Genomic DNA, 18,391 nt, shown 5'->3' with positions numbered 1-18,391 from the left:
TGGTCACTGCTAGATGCTCTTCATGTGTTTTCAAACCTGCATGCTCTTTCTTCAGCTGTTTTGTGCGAATGGAAAAGCTGTTTTGGATGCTCAGTTGATCTCTTTCAAGTAGTATGAAGTATTTGTGCTTCTACAATTGATTTTCTTCCCTTTTTTTGCCAAAGGAGGCGTGATGTAACACACTACCTGGACAGCTGTTGTAGCATCTGGGAGTTGTCAGCCTCTGTCTCAGCACTGTCAGAAGATGATCAGGTGCTGTTGTCATAGCAAATATGGATCTAATACAACCACAGATAGCCAGAAAGTCTTTTTAAAAAATCAGTGACAACAGCTATTTGTTCTTGCAGGCATCCTCTGACATCACCTATATCAAAAGGATGGCAATGACTTGCAATTCGTAACTTGAGGGTCTTCTAGTACCATTTTTGGACCTTCTGTGCCATTATCTGATGTTAGACGAGCACCTTAGGATTATTTTAGAGATGTTTTGGAAGATCTGCTGCTTGAGGGGAACTGGATTAACTTTAAGGACTGATTAGGAGCAGGGGAAATAAAACAGAAACCCTAAGAGGAGCAAGATGATTCCAGATGGATGCTTTGCCTTGTTGATTTTGTCACTGAACACTGGCTGAGAAAGCAGTATATTATCCAGATTTGTTAACACAGTTAATCACAAGAAAGGCAGAGCTTCTCCAGTGTGACCAGTTACAGTCTTGCTGTTCCTATGAAATAGCGGGGGAAGGAGGAGAGTGTCGTGCTTAGGTATTCACAGTGATCAAGTTGGATACCTCCCTCTGGTGTTCCTGTTTGTATTCCTTCTTTGCAGGAAACGTCATGTTAGGCATGTGAAATGATGGACTGGTTTAGAGCTGCTCTAAGTCAGGTTATTTCAGACATTCAGTGCTTCGTGCTTTGTGCTTCTGGTGAACTCTCAGAAAACGGGAGAAATGTCCCAGAGCATGCACAGAAAGAGACAGTCATGGCTCCTCTTTCTGGAAATGGTCCAGGTTAAGGAACTGAAGCCTGTGGAGGATGCAGGAAACCTCAGAGACCAGCAGAGGGGTTTCCAACCACCCTTCTTTTCTCCTATGGCAGGAACCAAGGCTGGTGCTGGGCAGATGCTGTTGCGGCCTACAAAGGGTGATGGCAGAGTTTCTCAGAGACCAGGGAAACCAAAAGGTAGAGGAGAGATTCCCTTGCTGGCTGATTTACTGCTGTACGCAGACAGCAAAGAAACACAGAAGAGGAGGTGGGCAGGAAAACAATTCCCACCATTGCTGAGATTTGCTGTAAGCTGGGACACCTTGTGCCGTGCATTAGCTCTCATTGACAGTAGAAAGCGAAGAGCATCATCTCAGTCCAGCTGGTCCCTCATAAACCTGAAATGTCTTAAAACAGTGAGAACCTTCAGGATTGGATGCTGTGTCTACCTTTTGGTTATGATACTTGTAGAGTGCACAGGGGCAATGTTTTCGCAGTGTTTTCAAACTCTTCTCCTCCCACATACTTTTGAAGACTAGAACTGGGTGTTTGAAAAGTAAAACTGTTCTCTTTCTTTTGGAAAAGAAAAAGCATCCAAGACTCATGGCTTTGGGAAAAGCACCATTGGTCATGGGGCAAGAAACTGTAAGAGCTGCTGTGAATGAGAATCTCTGTTTCACGGAAGAGGCTGAGCAGGGTCCCGCCGCCAGCAAGGTGCCAGGCAGGACCATGAAAGGGAGGGAGGAAAAGCACTCCACAAAATCAAAAAGAGACAGAGTAAAGTGAAGTGGCAGCAGCTGAGAACATACAGGCAAATGACAGAAAATGTAACAGGAGATTAATCTCATTTTCTTTCTCTAGTCAGAACCACTAATGCCTTATGTTCATAACTTGAAACAATCTGTAACTCCTGGAGGTGGCAAAGCACCACATTGCTTCCTTGTCTTAGTAATTTGTAGCCTCGTTTGCTGTATGACTAACTGCAAGAAATCACCCCAAGCACCTGATGCAAATGTACTTATTCACAGCGTAAAACCTTCATTCTTACTGAAATAATGTAGGCGTGATAAAGAATGGCAAGGAGGGGACACAGCCGAAAATAAGTCATGATAGTAGAGCTCTAAGCAGCAAGTGTGTTTTTTAAAGAAGCAAGCAGAGGAACTCAGCAAAAGAAGACAGAGAGAAATGCAGTTTTGTTATCTAGAGGTGAAGATAACTTCATTTTTATTGTGCACCATTTAATACATCCAGCCAAGGTGTCAAGCATCACGTGGATGTTAATCACAGGAAGTGACAGTTCCTCATACTGATGAGCCCCGTGTTCCCCTTTCAACTACTCTCTGCACATGCCAGCTTTCAGGTGTTCCACAGTTTCTGCTATAAAACTCCTTTTAGAGCAAAATACAGATTCTTGATCCAAAACCAATGGTGTTATTTTGGAGAGAGCTGGAAGGAAATAATGATTTGCAGCACTTTGGAGTTATTTGGGCATGGAAAAAAATCAGAAATTATTAAGCACTTCTCCTGTGCAAGGGGATGCCTTGAATTTCCAGGTGTAAAAAGTGTTTATGGAAGAAACAAATCATCTGACTGGCCTGAGAGGTCCGAACATTTCATTTCAAGATCTGGCTTTTGGGCAGACACATGCCTTCTCAGCTTTGACAAAGTACTTTGAAAGTGATACTTTCTGAGAGCACTGGCTGGGGTGGAGGGAGAGCAGCCAACTCAGAACTTATTGCAGCTTTGGTCTCAAGCTGAAAGCATCCTGCTGTGGGTGCTCCTAGCTGTCTCTCTGTGTGACTGTACTTTCTGTGCCACCTGGGGCCTCAACTCAAAGACTGCAGTAGCTTTGGACCAATACGACAGTAAAGAGCTGGGTGGGGTTTTCAAAGTAAGCATTTTAGGGTCTGTCTCTCCACGGTGGCACCCTGTTCTCACAGCAGTGGGACTGCAGCACAGTAAGCCAGAGGTGAGTGCAAGGTGGATGTGGGTGGGTGGAGGAGGGACTCCACAGCCTGTGTCTCACTGCAGAGTGGAACAAGAGGTGAACCTGCTGCTTACTACAGCTGGGGGCTTAATGGTGTTTTCTTAAAAACAAAACATCTGGTGCTGGAAGGAGTTGGGATCACGGAGGGAGAGGGAAAAGTGGGGACAGCTACAAACTTTTCAGTGCCATGTGGCCCGAATGTTTCCCATTCTGGAGGTGATATTGCAGGTGGGGAGGAAGAAGAGTCAGGAAGCTGTGCTGGTTGTGCTCATAACTGTGTTGCTCTCAATTCTCCAGAGCAATGGCTTTTGGCTGTGTCTGACTTTAACATGGGCTGTGGATTGATCTGTCTTTCTGAAAAACTGGCTGGTTTTGGTAGTAACTAAACATTACATTAGGAGCTGAATTTTTTTAAGTCTATGAGTCCAAACTAGCAGCTTATACTGAGACATTTATTTTTGAAGACATTCCTACAACAGTGCAAGATGAATGAGACTCTGGTCACTGTTTTATCAGGTACTGCTGGATGTCGGTAAGCATGACCACCAACTGTGTAATCTTAAGGAGGCTGTAGTCAAAGGGTAGTCATGAAGGGGAAAAGTTACAGTTAGGACTGTCTTGACTTAGGGGAACTTGTTCCTTAGTGACTTCTTAATGCATGATTTCGTAGCCTTAATTACAAGGTTGCTTTCAGATGGAAAACACAGTTTAATGAAACAAGTCAGGGATATGGAGACTGTAAACAGGGAGGCACAGTGGACTTTAAAAAAAAGGAATTCAGGTGTATGTCTATTGCCTAAGGAAGGAACTCATCCTTTCTTCAGAGATGGTCATAAAACTTTTACCATAAGCTGATCTGATTATCCAGTGCTATTTACATGGATCACATTGTCTTTATAGAAATAAAAAAAGCCCTTCCAGTTTAGATCTAAATGTCTCAAATGTAGTTGCCAGGTGAATTACCTAAGCCATTAATTTCAATGGGCAGGATCTGAGCTTGTACAAAAGCTCTAATTGAAATAACAGTATTTGTTTAATTTTGATTTGGTCATTGAATCAGGAAATCAACACAGTGGGACATGGATATGCCTTCTTACACAATGCACCAGACTGAGTGCAACGGTGTTATGTGGTAAGGGCAGGAAGTTGCATGAAATCCCCATGAAATTACTGACATTTATAGTGCGAGACAAATCTATGCATAATTGAGTAAGTTTTTAGAAGCAGAAAGAACAATTTTTGTCATATACCTGAGCTGTATCACACAGGCTTTATGATTTTACCCAGTGATTAGTGCACTCAGACCAGTAATTTCAGGTGTATAACACATCTGGAGTTCTCTGCATTTGTGTATAACCTTTCCTCAAGTAATGAACTCCAGCTGTCTACTTACGTAGACTCTTGATAAAAGTATTTTTAAAGAGAGAAATTAAAAGTAAGTCAAATCACAAGTGCAGCCAGACACACTTCCCATGAGGCATAATTAAGCTATACTAGGAAGGGTAAGTTTAGGACACAGCTGCTGCTGTATAGAGTCATGGTCTGAAAGTGTTTTAGGAGCTACACTCTAGAGATTTTAAGTGCCAGGAGGGACCTCCAGGACCCTGTAGTGAAACAAGCCTTGTTCATATAGTCGACTTGTGTTGGATTCTGGCCAAACTGTTGTGTTTGTAGATGTTATGGGTCTTTAACGCTTTTGATCCAAATGGCTGAGCTGGTTTCTGTTGCTATGGGTGGTTAATGTTTTAAACAAAAACAGAGGCATCTTTGCTCTGGTTCCCAGACTTCTCCTTTCTTTGGCATCACAGATGAGCTTGCAGAAGGGCAGGATTCCACTTTTGAAAGATTGCAGTGCCTTGCTTCGCACGTATACATGCTGCTGAAAACTGGGCTTTGGAAATATCTTGTTCCCCCAAAACCAGAGGATCTCCTGGAGAAGGACAGGAGCAGGCATGCTGCTGGGCAAGGAGTAGCTAGTTAGTGATGTGAATGCAAGCCCCAAGAAAGCTGAGTGAGAGCAGGGGGCAAATGTAGAGACACAGCCTGTCCAACTGGAACATTTCTTAGCATGGAAAAAGGCTGGCTCACTGTGGAAAGGAAAGCTCTACCCATCACCCTACAGTGTAGAGGAGCAGCAGGGTCCTGGTGTTCAAAGGTGTTGAGCAGCCTGCTGTTGATTTCTAGGCCAAGCTTTGTCATTTGGTTTTTACAGAAAAGAAGTTGGTTTGTTTTTAATGTATATTAACACAGCAGTCAGTAGGCTACATAGAAATGGGAGTCCATTGTGTGGGGAAGTTGCATGTGTGGAGTAAGAGAGTCTCTGCTCTGGGCAGCTTCACGAACAGACACAGAATGCAGAGGACATACCAAGGAAGCAGGGACCCACTTTGCAGAGAGGTAGAAAAAAGCAAGTATCTTGCCCCACCTGCCTCCTTGTGATTATTTAGGCTGAGAGGTGCTTCATTTATTGTAAATGTAAGTTGAGGTCAAGGGAGAGTGGCCTCAACTAAGAAGAACTGGGATTTCCACATTTCTTTGCAAATGTACCGGACCTCAGAAGCTAGTTCTTTTCTTGATGCCATATTAGACCAGCTTGCCTTTTCTCCCTCAACAAGGACACTCCAAACAGCAGTGAGAATTTCCCATGTTATTACAGCTCAGTAGTTAAAGCTGCGGTCAGAAGGCGGAGAAATGTAAGAGGTATAGCATGTTAGGCACTAGTGGTTTTGTACCAGCAAAGGCCTGGAGTGTTCATCCAGGTCCAGGTAGGTGTGGATGTATGTTTCTTTTTAAAAACCCCAACCCTAAGAATATAATGCAGATTTTTAAAGTGCGTGAGGTCATGTTTTCAGAGCACCTCTGCTCCCACATGCATGAAGACCAGCAACAGTGGATTTTCTGCAGACCAGCAATGGATCTTTCTACTTCAAGAGCAAATTACTTGCACCCTTCTCAAATCACATGCTTTAGAAGATTTGTTTATTCCTGTAACCTGGTGCTAACTATGCTGATCCTCCAAAAATTGAACAAGCTGTCCAAGTGCCCTCCTTTTCCTCACACTCATTCCTGAGGATTTTCAACTGGACCAGAGATCACACTGAAGAACTATGATCATGACCTGGTATGTCCAGTTCAGCAGCTAAAATATCCCATTTGAGATCACCCAGAAGATCACTGTGGAGCGATTATGTTGTGCTACCCTGTTAGAGTAAGGATAAGGTTTTCAGAGCTCATGATCATGTAAAACCACACAGCCTAGCTGTGAGCACTTGCTGAACAAGGACTGTTTGGGTGCAGAAGCCAAACGGGTAAGCAGTCTTTCCCTGCCTATTTGGAGTGGAGCAAGCAGTTAGGAGCAGGGCTTTAAACTAGGAATACTGTGGAAGGGAGACTACAACCCAAATTTAAATGGAGAAACGGTGGACAAGGGTGGAAAGAAAATGGTGCTGGGTGGCCAGAGCAAGAAAGACCTCAAGAATGGTGAAACAAGGTGGAGGGGCTCACCTCCAGAGTGAGCAAATGCATGAAGTCTGGGAAGTACGCAGGAGCAACTGGAACTCTGCATGTGGTCATGAAACAATAAAGTTGCTGGGACAACTGAGATGTGGAGGGACACCTCTCACTACCAGAATGCTCTGATGCATAGGCACAAGCTCTTCAGGGGGAATAGACAGCGAAGACAATATGGGTTGCCCTCTATGTGAAGGAGCCACTTGGATGTGAGGGGTTCCTCTATGGGATGGATGAGAGGTGCTGAGAGCTTGCGGGTCAGATTCAGTGAAGAGGGCAGAGTGACACTGTGGTGGGAGTGCATTATAGACTGCCCAAACACAGTGTATATGGGGATGGGGGCCTTCTTAAAGCAACTCAGGGAAGCCTCTGTATCACAGATCCTGGTTGTCATAGGGGACTTGGACCTCCCTGATGTCTGCTGAAAAGGCAACACAGTGTAATGCAAGCAGTCAAGAGGATTTCTGAAGGATGTCAGCGATAACTTCTTGATACAAGTGCAGAACACGCCAGCCAGAGTGGTGCATAGCTGGCTCTGCTCTTCACTAGCAAGGAAGAACTGGTTGGGAACATGATAATCAATGGCAGCCTAGGCTGTAGCTAATATGAAATAGTGAAGTTCAAGACCATGAAGGGAGTGAGGAATGAGAACAGCAGAGTATAGACCCTGGGTTCAGGTGAAAAGAATCCTCATTTTTCAGTGAATTAGTAGCTGGGATTCCAGTGGAGGAAGCTCTGAAAGATAAAGCAGCACAAGAAAACCGTGAGGGCTTAAAGTACAGCAGCCTCCAAGTGCAAGAAAAGTCACTTCTATTACTCAGAAATAAGCAAACACATCAGGAGATAAGCATGGCTAAGCCAGGAACTCATGGTGGAGCTCTAGTGCAGAAGAGGGGGGGACGTGGGAAGCAGGGACAGGATGTAAAAGGAAAATTTGGAAGCATTGCCTGGGCATTAGGGTTGGTGTTAGGAATGTTTAAGTTCAGGAGCTGAGTCTGCCAAGGGAGTCAAGGGCAACAGGAAGAGTTTCTACCACTACACAAATAGTAAAAAGCTGAACAAGGAAAACATGGGCTTGCTGCTGAATGGGGAGGATGATTTAGTGACAGCGGACAGAGATAAGGCCAAGACAGTGTGTACTTTGCCTCAGTTTTCACCATCAAGGTCTCCTATGTCTCTGTGCTTAGAGACATGCTTCAAGGACGAGGAAAACAACCAGCAATGGATGAGGATGGAGTCAGGGATTGATTGTGATATCTGAACCTGCCCAAGTCCATGGGACCAGATAGGTGTCACCAAGAGTCCTAAGGGTATCGTTGCAAGGCCACAGAGATAGGGTAAGATCCCTGACAACTGGAGAAAGACAGATGTTGCACCCATCTTCAAAAAAGTCCAAAAGGACAATCCACAGAACTACAGCCCTATCATTCTGACTTTGGTCCCTAGGTAAATCAGGGAGCAAGTCCTTGGAGAACATTTCTGGACACTTGAGGGAAAAGGTGGGGACTGGGAACAGCCAGCCTGCATTTATCAAGGATAAATCATATCTGACCAACATGATTGCCTTCTATAATAAAATGACAATATTTGCAGACAAAGGGAGAGCAGTAGATGTCATTTACATCAACTTTAGCAAGGCTTTTGACACAGCCTTCCACTTCCTCAGGTTCTTTCCAACCTGAACTATCTTGCAATCCTGTGAAACAAGAGACTCCATTGCACGGGGATGGTCGAGTTTCAGAGCATGCAGCCTGAGTGCACCTCAGTGTGTCAAGGTTCAGTTTGCTTTTGGGCTGTAACAGGGAAGCATCAGATGACAGTAGCCACAGGATTGTTTTAGACATCCCTCATCTGAATACCTGAAGTCAGTCTCCAGGGTGTTACAAAGCATCCATGTGCAAGGATTATTGTTTTACAGTGTTTCACAACATAAAATTTGTCTAATGAACAGATGAAAGAAACAGACTGTGTTTGACCTACATGACAACTTCGAGAGGTGCATTTCTAATACATTTGATATGCTCTAATTATTTGGGCATTAGGAAAAAACTTGCAACAATACATGCTCTCAATGAGGCATACTCGTGAGAAGAGACTCTCTTATCATCTCCTTGGTTTTCTGATCCAAAAAGAGTGAAAAGATATGAGAGGTCCTAATAGTTCAGCCAATATTCACGTGGAAAGGGGGACATGATGCAAAAGAGTTCCCCAACACCACTGCCCCTCACCCTCTCCTGATATGTGATGTTCACATAGCTATGCTGTGATAAGTAGAAATTAATCTGTTATTACAGCATCAAAATCTGTAGTAATATATAACTATTCATAGCTTTTTTTGGTACAAATCTGTGTTGGGTTTGTGCAGCGGGGGTTTTGGTAGCGGGGGAGGGGCTACAGGGGTGGCTCGTGTCAGAAGCTGCTAGAAGCTTCCCCGGATCCAAGTCGGACCCGCCTCTGGCCAAGGCCGAGCCAAGCAGCAAGAGTGGTAACACCTCTGTGATAGCATATTTAAGAAGGGGAAAAGACTGCTAAATTGGAGCTGCGGTGAAGAGAGGAGTGGGTGTGAGAGAAGCAACCATGCAGACACCGAGGTCAGTGAAGAAGGAGAGGGAGGAGGTGCGCCGGAGCAGAGATTCCCCTGCAGCCCGTGGTGAGACGGTAGGCTGTGCCCCTGCAGCCCAGGCAGGTTAACGCCGGAGCAGAGATTCCCCTGCAGCCCGTGGAGGACCCCACGCCGGAGCAGGTGGCTGGGCCCGGAGAAGGCCGTGACTCTGTGGGAAAGCCCACGCTGGAGCAGTTCATGGAGGACTGCAGTGCGTAGAAAGGACTCGCATTGGAGAAGCTCATGGAGGGCTGACCCCCGTGGGAGGGACCCCACGCTGGAGCAGGGGAAGAGTGTGAGGGGTCCTCCCCTCGAGGACGAAGGAGCGGCAGAAACAGCGTGTGATGAACTGACCACAACCCCCATTCCCACCCCCCTGTGCTGCCTGAGGGGGAGAGGAGGTAGAGGAATCAGGAGCAAAGCTGAGCCGAGGAAGGAGGGTGGGGTGGGGGGAAGGTGCGTTTTTCAGATATGGTTCTATTTCTCATTATCCTACTCTGATTTGATTGGTAACAAATTAAATTGATTCCCTCCACCCCAAGTCGAGTCTGTTTTTTGCCCGTGACCATAACTGGTGAGTGATCCCTCCCCGTCCTTGTCTCGACTCATGAGCCTTTTGTTGTATTTTCTCCTCCCCATCCTGCCTAGGGGGAGGAGTGAGCGAGCGGCTGTATGGTGCTTTGTTGCTGGCTGGGCCTAAACCGCGACAAAATCTTACCTTCTGTGACAGGGGACTGGATCAGCAGAAACTGGTCTGGTTAAAGCTAGTGGACTGGGCATAGGCAAGTGGATTCCTTTACTAATTCCAAATGGATTTTGTTATGTATTACACAAAGCAAAATTATGTGAAGACTGGTCCAAGACGCCTTGTGTCTCCTACCTATATGCAAAGTTTCTCTTAAAATTGCATCTGCCTCTGTGGAGTCCTAGGTATATGTTCAGAGAGAGGTTTTGTTAGTTTTTTGGAAGCTCCTGTGTGACTCAGAGGCAAGAGTCCTACCGACTTTCAATAAGATGTCCAAGTTATTTGGAGGCTTTCAGAAACTCTTGTCTATGGGTGTTGTTGCCCTTACTGTTGCATAGTCACCCTCCTTCCCCAGAGTTTGGTCTGAGGTTTTAATCCTTGAAGTGAGATAATGAGATTGTCTGAGTAAACACTCTTTTGTCCTATTCATGATATAACTTGTGCGAGCCTTTAATTATTCAATGGTGACGTGCACCTTCCATCAGCACCTAGATATGTTGTTGAATATTTTGTTTATTTCTACTGTCTGGAATGTGCACTTTAGTCATGATTTGTATGCAAAGATAGATCTTAGCTCAGGAGATGATAATTAAACAGGTTCTGAGTTTTCCTGTGGTGTTCATACTTCTTTATTTTGTAAGCCAGAACAGGTTTATTTTCTCTACCCTGCTATGAGGTCAGGGAATAAAATTTTCTCCAGTTCACAGCTGAGAAACTGAGGCCCCATGAGATCAGTGTAAAGGGATGGTCCTATGAAAACAGAGGATGTAACAATGCCTGTCTGGCCCATGTTCCCAAAATGATAATCTGTCCCATAGTTTTCAGCACATGTTAAAAATGCTCCAGTGATATATTTGAATTTTGACTGTAGTATCCTGAGTTGCTCTTGGGATAGAGAGAAGATGAGGAGAAAGGGGCAGGCAGGCAAAAGATGCATAACAGCAGCGAGAGCAGGTGGTGCAGAAGAATAAAGATGAATTTTCTCCAGCCAACAGCACTGAGATCTTCAGAAGCTCTCTGTGCACGCAGCTTCATCCAAAGTGCTATTGAAGGGACTTTACGGACAGACTCAATGAATCCAGAGCCAGGGCTGAGTACTATTCCAGTATCCTACTCGTGCCTGTGCACTGGTGGTGTTGGCTTTGTGCTTTGCCTACCCAAACCTCCATGTTGTGTGTTGATTCTGTGTCTCCTCAATCCTTGCAGTTACCAGCTTATCTGATATTTCCAGAGCCTTTTTGCATCCCTCATGTAGGCTCTTTTCATACATGCAAACAGTAAAGCCTAGACAGAGGTTTACTCCCAACACTGCTGAAATGCAAAACTATCGTAACAAAAAATGTCAGTCCTCAAATAGGCTTTGAACAGTTCTTGAGAAGCATCATACATTGTGCACAGAGCATAGAAAATCGACTTACCTATTAGTGGGACTGAGTCAGAAGTTGCAGGCATGATCTCAGCCACAAGCAGCATGAATACAGTCAGGGAAAGCAGGACAGTAATACCTGCAGGGAGTGAACATGGAGAGGAGGGATGAGGAACATGAACTCTGCAGCTGCTCCTCTGATGTCTTTGCTGTTAAATATAACCTTGTCCTGACCTATGGCTAAGCCAAACCCATGACTTCATGTCTGTCAGTGCAGAGAACTTTCACAAAATGAGAGTATTTTTGCATGCGACTTTATCTGCTGTCTTTTCACTCTTCTCAATTATAGCCAAACTCTTGACCCTCTTAAAGTGATGGAGAAATCTTTCCTGCCAAGTGAAATGAAGCTTGCAGAACCGGTAGACTGCATTGCTTTTCCAAAATATAGTGCAAACAAAGCCCAGATGGTTATTAAGGGCTAGGAGAGATTTGCACAGACATTAGTCTAGTTTTTGGCTATTGCGTATTCTATAACACCCTCCAAAGAGCTGCAGTCCATTTTAAAAGCAGCTCTCTGTTCTATCTGGAAAGACTGTTGCTAAACCTAACTGCTCTGGTACTGAGAAATCACAAGGTCAGTGCATGAACATTATCTCCTATTTTTGTGTCCACATTGTACTTCAGCTCAAATAACTCTTTTCTTTGTCTCCATCCCATCTTTCATAGACAGCAGTTGCATCCCCCATAGCCTGTGTTTTACTTCTTGTAAGACAGTCTGCTCAGATCCCTGACTGTTCTACTAACGCTGAGGGCACTTCATATGATTTAAAGGTCTCTGTTGTGATTGGAATTGTGCACAATTAACTCAAGGTCTCTCCTGGGCCAGTCTTGTGTATTTCCAGCTCTCCCCTGTCTTCCCTTGAAAGCACCTCTCCTGTCTTTATCGCCACACACAACAGTGAATCTCATTTAGCCCTTCCTTGTCTGTCACTGCTTTGTGTTCATTTGGGACTCATGGCTTGGTGGTTTTGGAGCTGAACTTGGAAAGTGAAAACCCAATGCTCAGCTGCTGCTGCTCACAACCCTTCACTCTCTGTGTCTTAGAATGTCCTATCTGAAAAACAGAGTTAATCAGCTGTGAAATGCATTGACACGTACTAAAGAACAGAACAACAGGGATGACAGAGTACTATCACTGCTGCCTGTGCGAGCAACAAGTCCTACCTCATCCCAGGGTAAAATCCAAAACATTTTAGAAGTGTTGAGCACAGGATGCGTGAATGCCATACCAAGAGCTGTTACCCTGGTTTCTGCAACCAAACAAGTGCTTCTATTGCTCCTCCAGGGAAATCATTATTCATCAAGCACCATGAGGTATTTATTTTCCATTTTATAGGAAGTGCTTACGAAAGAAATGAATTCTTTAGCACTTACCTAAAGAAATCTTCTCCCCTGAATCAGCTGGCAAAAGGAAAACAAGCAGTGCCAACCCAGATATGAGAACGCAGGGAATGAGCAGGTTCAACCCGTAGTAGAGGGTGCGTCGGCGCATGGTGATGGTGTACGTCACGTCTGGGTATGGTTCTTTACAGCATTCATAGTACATCTCATTCCTCTTTCCTGGGACACCTATAGAGAGGGAGATCAGAGCAGTGGGGAGAGGTGCAGGACTCCTAGGTATCCCCTTGGAATGGCCAGGAACTGATGGTTTATGAGCTGATGTGTGGCATCTCTGCCACACATTGTGTGTTGAAGAGTGCTTCAAAGTGTCCTTTGGCAATCGATAAGGGAGAAAGGACACCCTCAAATCCCTTACCAGGCAAAAGTCATTTTCTAACACTTGTGGCCGATGATGCACACATGGATGAATAGATTAAAGAGGACAAAGGACAACGTGCCTCAGTTCAACTTTGTTTGAAAGCTGAAACACATCACTACAAGATTAAATGATCCAAGGTAACTCTTAGTGTGTCAGTGTCTTCAGCAACATCTGAGGCAACAGTGCAAGATGTCTCCTGTTCCTAGTCCACCTTTTGTGTTTTCTAGGGTTTATTTTCATGCCTTCTGAGACATTAGAACCTGGCTTAGCCAAGAAAGCTCATCTATGCCAGATCAAAACAGTTCTGAGCATCCGAACCTCAACAAAGAAAGATTTGCAAGCAGTGGCCAAAGATTAACTCAGTAAAACCTGCATTCTGCCTTCCTGCATCCAGGGAATGGTGACAAACAGCTGATGTCATGTTCACTAGCCCATGCAGCAGATTTTCTGTGTGACAAGTGCCACCAGTTCTTATTTTTCTGTCATTCTCTTATACACAAGTGCTTTCTTTTCTCAGGAAAAACAAACAGGATATGGCTTAATTTTCAAAAGGGGTGTCAAGTTAAGCTTGAAGTCTGTCATATCTGATGATTAAGAGACATAGTTGTCCAATATAGCTGTACTGCAGGGTTGGCCATGGTGACCCGGCTGCAGTAGACTGGGATGCTGCATGGCAGGGACTGCAGTAGCACAGGAAATGTCAGGGGAGCTGGAAGAACTCAGCATCTTGTATCTTACATGCCACCATTGCTCACATCTTTTTTGTTTCTATGCACATGACAGAAGATGTGACAATGTGTACGTTTTGGCAGGAGCGTGGCAAAGTCTCCATAAAGGATATGGCTATGGCTTGCCTGAGGTGTTACTTAATGCTTTTCCTGTATGAGCTAGATAAGGGCCTGTTTTGTCCACCCCTGGTCAGGGTTGAAGGCAGATGAACCACAGGCCAGTCTCTTAATCAGATATGCAAAGTTACTGGACAGAAATAACCACCATAAAGGAGCACTGGAAAGTCAGGAGTGCTCTGAAATGGATGGAGTTTAGGAGGACTTCCCTACAGAGTCCTTCAGCTTCTCATGAAACTGAATACCGGTTATGTTTCTTACTGTATTATTTCTCAGATGCCCTGAATGGTAAAACTACTGCATACAGTTGGTCAATGACAGTTATTTCATTGTCTGCCTGTCCAGACTAGAAGATGAAATGTCTCTTCCACAAGCTCTCCTTAGGGTGGTCTAAGCTCTATCAGTTTCCATAGCATTGCTGCTGACTTACAGCTACGTAAATGAGTTCAGAGTAACTCACTAGGAGCTCACTCTGAATGACTAGTTCTGGGCATAGATTCCTCTTTTAAAAATACAGGTATCTTCCAAAGCACAGAAGCGAAGAGAGACATACTGAACTGCAGTTATTTGCAGTTATTATGAACTGGTAGACACTTTGATGGTTTTCTGGTTGAGAGAGATTCATCTTTGTACAAGCTCATTCCAGTTTTGCTGAAATAGTGTTTTTTACACCAAACAATTGTTGGCTGACATGTTAGAGTAGATGTGATAGTAGTGTTCCATGCACCTACATGAGACGCATCCAAGTTTAGTACTGACAAACTTCTCACATGCATCAGGACAAGTAGCTTTCATTTATGTATTCCATTGCAGACAATTGCTTCAGAACACAGTGTTTTCAGACACAGTTCAATGAATGAAGCTGAAAGGTTGTCTCTGATCTGTGATTTTTTTCTTTTTTTTGCTGCCTCTTACATAGAAACTTTTAATATCTGTATTTCATCTCCCAGTGGGATTGATTATTTCTATATATTTGGGGTTTGCCTTTGAAAATTAGACTACTGAAAATTTTTAGGCAAGCCCATTTACCCACTAAATCCCATTCCCCATTTGAGATGTAGTTGGAAATATCAGCCTCAAGCATCTGCAGGTCAATCAACCAGCCACTGTGAGTCCAGGAGCCAAACTTCAAATCACACTTCTGCACATCAAAGGGGAACCAGCGGACATCAATGTAACATGTGCTCTTCAAAATGCCTGTGGATAGAAATCAGTCAGAATTAAGCATACGCAGGGCGCAATTCATCTCTACCCTTATCTGTCCGATCAATTGTGAGCAACTTTCTTCTCCAAAAGTCTACGTGATGTAGTCATGGGGTAAGCAAACAAGTAGCGCAGGTGGAAGATGATGCCATGAGTGCAATAACCTCCATTCCTAGGGCACCAGTGAAGATCCCTCTCTCTTTCACTGCATCCTTGAGGTAGGTTGCCCAGGACACTCTGGCCACCCAGGAGCAGCCCAGCCTGTCTCCTAGTGCTGACTGGTCCCAGCAGATCACAGGCAGTGCTGCAGGGCCTGACAGGAGCATAGAGTACATAGATGTCCACACACTGTGGCTGGAAGTACTGTGACAAGCTGTTTGAAAGGAGTTCCTTGTCAGGCCCTGCGTTAGACCCATAGTCCCTTGAAAATACATTGTTAAGCTAAACCTTGCTCGGTGCTGGCCTTTATCTTCTGTATGTTAACCTGGGCCTTGAATTTTACTCTGGATGTGTCTAGTCCACTATCGTTATTTCATGTGACATTTTAAGCAGTTTAGAAGATTAATACTTGTATATTGTTGCAAACTAATTATCTCTTTTTTTTTGTTATTCAGCTGAGAGAAGGAAAAAAAAAAAGTAATAGATGCTCCAAGCTTTCTTCTTGGGGCCGCAGCTGTGGCTGTAGGACTTCCCCAGCTGTCCAGCAGCATGGAGGGCTTGCAGAATGGGAAGATGATCTGCACAGTCTGCGTCACTGGCAGCTGGTGGCAAAGCACAGAGGTCATCCCTACAAACCCTCACCCCTGTGGGCCTTCACCTTACCTCACCAGCTCACTGCGTGCTGGCCAGTTCAGAGGCACTGTGTGAAGGAGAGGCAGCTTCTGCTTCATTGGACAATTATCTCCAATGCTGCACTTAGCCTACCTGTTTGCAGTAATTGTTTCTGTGTGCTCCCTAAAACACCAGCTAATGTCAATCCCAGCTCTGAGTCACCTAACTGAGCAGAGCTTGGTGTTTTGCAGTAAGTTCTGGAGCCGTGCCTTTTGAAGATAAAATCCCCAAAACAGAGATCCTTGATTACTGTCTTCGCCTGCTGCTACAAAGGCTGAGGGCATTGTGGCATAACCATGTGTGCAAGACCATGTCCCTACACAAACACTGCTGCTCTGGGGTGGCTGGGTTGCTGTCATTTGTCCCACTACATTCTGGAATGTCTGACTCCCACTGTCATGGCCATTTTTGGATGGCTTTTCTCCCAGTTTCTCCTGAATTTTGGCTCTGCTCCTTTCCTTAACAGCAGAGAGCTGTGCCTTTCTTGTCCTTTCTCTCTCCTCCTCCACCTATCTTTTTTCTCTAATGGAGAGCAGCAGTCAGTACAGCCTGCTCTCAGAGTCATGGGAAATAAAACTTTCATGAGGCTTTGGAAACACCATCTTTTCCACTCTTCCATGTTTTCCAGTGTCTTGATTAGTCTAGCTGCTTCTGTGAGCCCCTGTTGCCAGTCAGTAGGCTGATTATCAATTTTTTCCTTCTAAAATTTTGCAAAGTAGTTTGGCAGTAGTTAAATCCCTGTAACAAAGGATTGCCTCTGCTTTACACAACAGATTTCTGTTATTACTTTTTCTCTCTTTACTTTTTCCTTGGGTTCTTAAGTAAGCAATTCTTCATCATGGAGTTCGTAGCTCACCAAGAGATGAGCAGAACACCAGATCTGCTCCCTGGAGAGCAACCTTACCTATGGGTCTGTCGCAGTGAAACCACAGGGATGCTTTAAGGGGTCTCAGAGGTAGGGATCAACAGAGGACCAACCATCAGGGAAAATCCACTTGTTCCCTGGTGGGCCCTGTGGACATGGTTGGGGTCAGTGTGCCAGCAGCTATGACACAAAATTTGGGCATTTCTTGTCCACCACAGTGAGCCACTGTGGGGATAGCCTGTGTATTTGCTGGTAGGTCCTGGCTGCTGGGCCCTACAGGCACTGAATCGTCAATACAGATGGGAAGCAGGCTGAGACTCAGGTCTGGCTGGCTGGGACCAGTCTCAGTTTGTCTTTTCACCTGGAGTTGTAGCCTCAGCCTGGCAGGGAGGACTTCACCACAGAGGGAGTGCTGCTCTCGGGGTCTCCTGTGGTCACACGCCTTTCCACTCTCAAGAAAGAGCTAATTGGATTGCACATGAAACGTGATGTGAGGGTGCACACCACCTTGCTTTAGACGACACCTCAGTTGGGCCTCTGAATGTTCTAAGCACACTGCTCAGGGGAGTGATTTATTGATTTGTGAAGTGGAAATACACCACTAATAATGGACCTAAATTATTTCAGTGGGTCTGTCCCATAATTACATAGCTTGCAAAATTTCCACAGACTGCTTCTGAATACCTTGGTTTCATTCATGAAGGAAAACTGCTTGTACTTACTTGACTTAAAGCAAACAAATGCTCTCTGTGCCCTACCTGGAGGAATATATTGGCAGGATCCAGAGTAATTCACCAGCACATTTGTGTGAAATGTGGCATCAAATCTTTCATCCGCACTATAACACAGTATAAACAAAACAAAACAAAACAAAGAAAAAGCAAGTTGATGTTTGAGGTAAGATGTAGTAACTGTCACCATAACAATAATCTTTTGTCTGAATATAATGCACAGAATGTCTGAATTTAATGCACAGAATGTCTGAATTAAGGTCCTATGCTTGGATGAAGAGTCCACCCTCGATCAGTATCTTGGCTTCTCATAGACACTGTTGGCCTGCACCCAGGCATGCTGGTTGCATGCTGCAACGTCCTCAAAGAAGTGAGAGGCAGAGCTGTTGGATGTCTCAGAGTAAAAGCAGAAGTGAAAGGAGCAAAAGTGTCACAGTAGCTCTATCCAAAGACTGGACAGTTGGGACAATGAGGCTTTTCTGGGGCTGCTGTCAGAATCAGGCAGCTCACACTGTAAATCACGTTATCTGTTACCCAGATATCTGTTGTAAGAGTAATGGTGGCCTGAGGCAACAATTATGCAGTCTCTTAGGATGCAGAGAGGCCAAGGGTTTGCTTCAAGCAATGGAGGAAGGCACTGGGGAGAAGTTGCTTTAGATTTGGGGCTTGTAGAAGGAGATTCACTGAGACTCTAAGATCAGAAACTATGTGAAAGGGAGCAAGAAAGAGAATTTCTTTAGGATTCCAGCAATTCTGAGAAAAATAAGGGAGCCAGCCAAGGACAAGAATTCTTCAAGGGAGCAGGCCTGGGGTCTTGCTCCATAGGGTCTTTTGGGAAGAAATTAACTACAGAGGGTTCCCCTGGCTGATGCTGTAGAGCCTTGCCTATCATGGCTATGTGCAGGT

The 18,391-nt window shown here is 44.8% G+C and overlaps 1 protein-coding gene across 1 annotated transcript in view; it reads right to left on the bottom strand.

Moving 5' to 3' along the window:
- LOC127027589 (neuronal acetylcholine receptor subunit alpha-7-like) overlaps positions 1-18,391 on the bottom strand; it is a 64,569-nt gene that overhangs the window by 9,225 nt on the left and 36,953 nt on the right. Inside the window, exons 5-8 of the mRNA XM_050913376.1 lie at positions 17,513-17,592; positions 14,885-15,052; positions 12,626-12,820; positions 11,244-11,330 (exon numbers count right to left, since the gene is read on the bottom strand). Coding sequence (XP_050769333.1) covers positions 11,244-11,330; positions 12,626-12,820; positions 14,885-15,052; positions 17,513-17,592 — 530 coding nt within the window. The remainder of the gene's footprint in view (positions 1-11,243; positions 11,331-12,625; positions 12,821-14,884; positions 15,053-17,512; positions 17,593-18,391) is intronic.

The sequence above is a fragment of the Gymnogyps californianus genome, chromosome Z, assembly GCF_018139145.2.
Source record: "Gymnogyps californianus isolate 813 chromosome Z, ASM1813914v2, whole genome shotgun sequence".
NCBI classification, from domain to species: Eukaryota; Metazoa; Chordata; class Aves; order Accipitriformes; family Cathartidae; genus Gymnogyps; species Gymnogyps californianus.
This window is presented reverse-complemented; position numbering and strand designations above follow the sequence as displayed.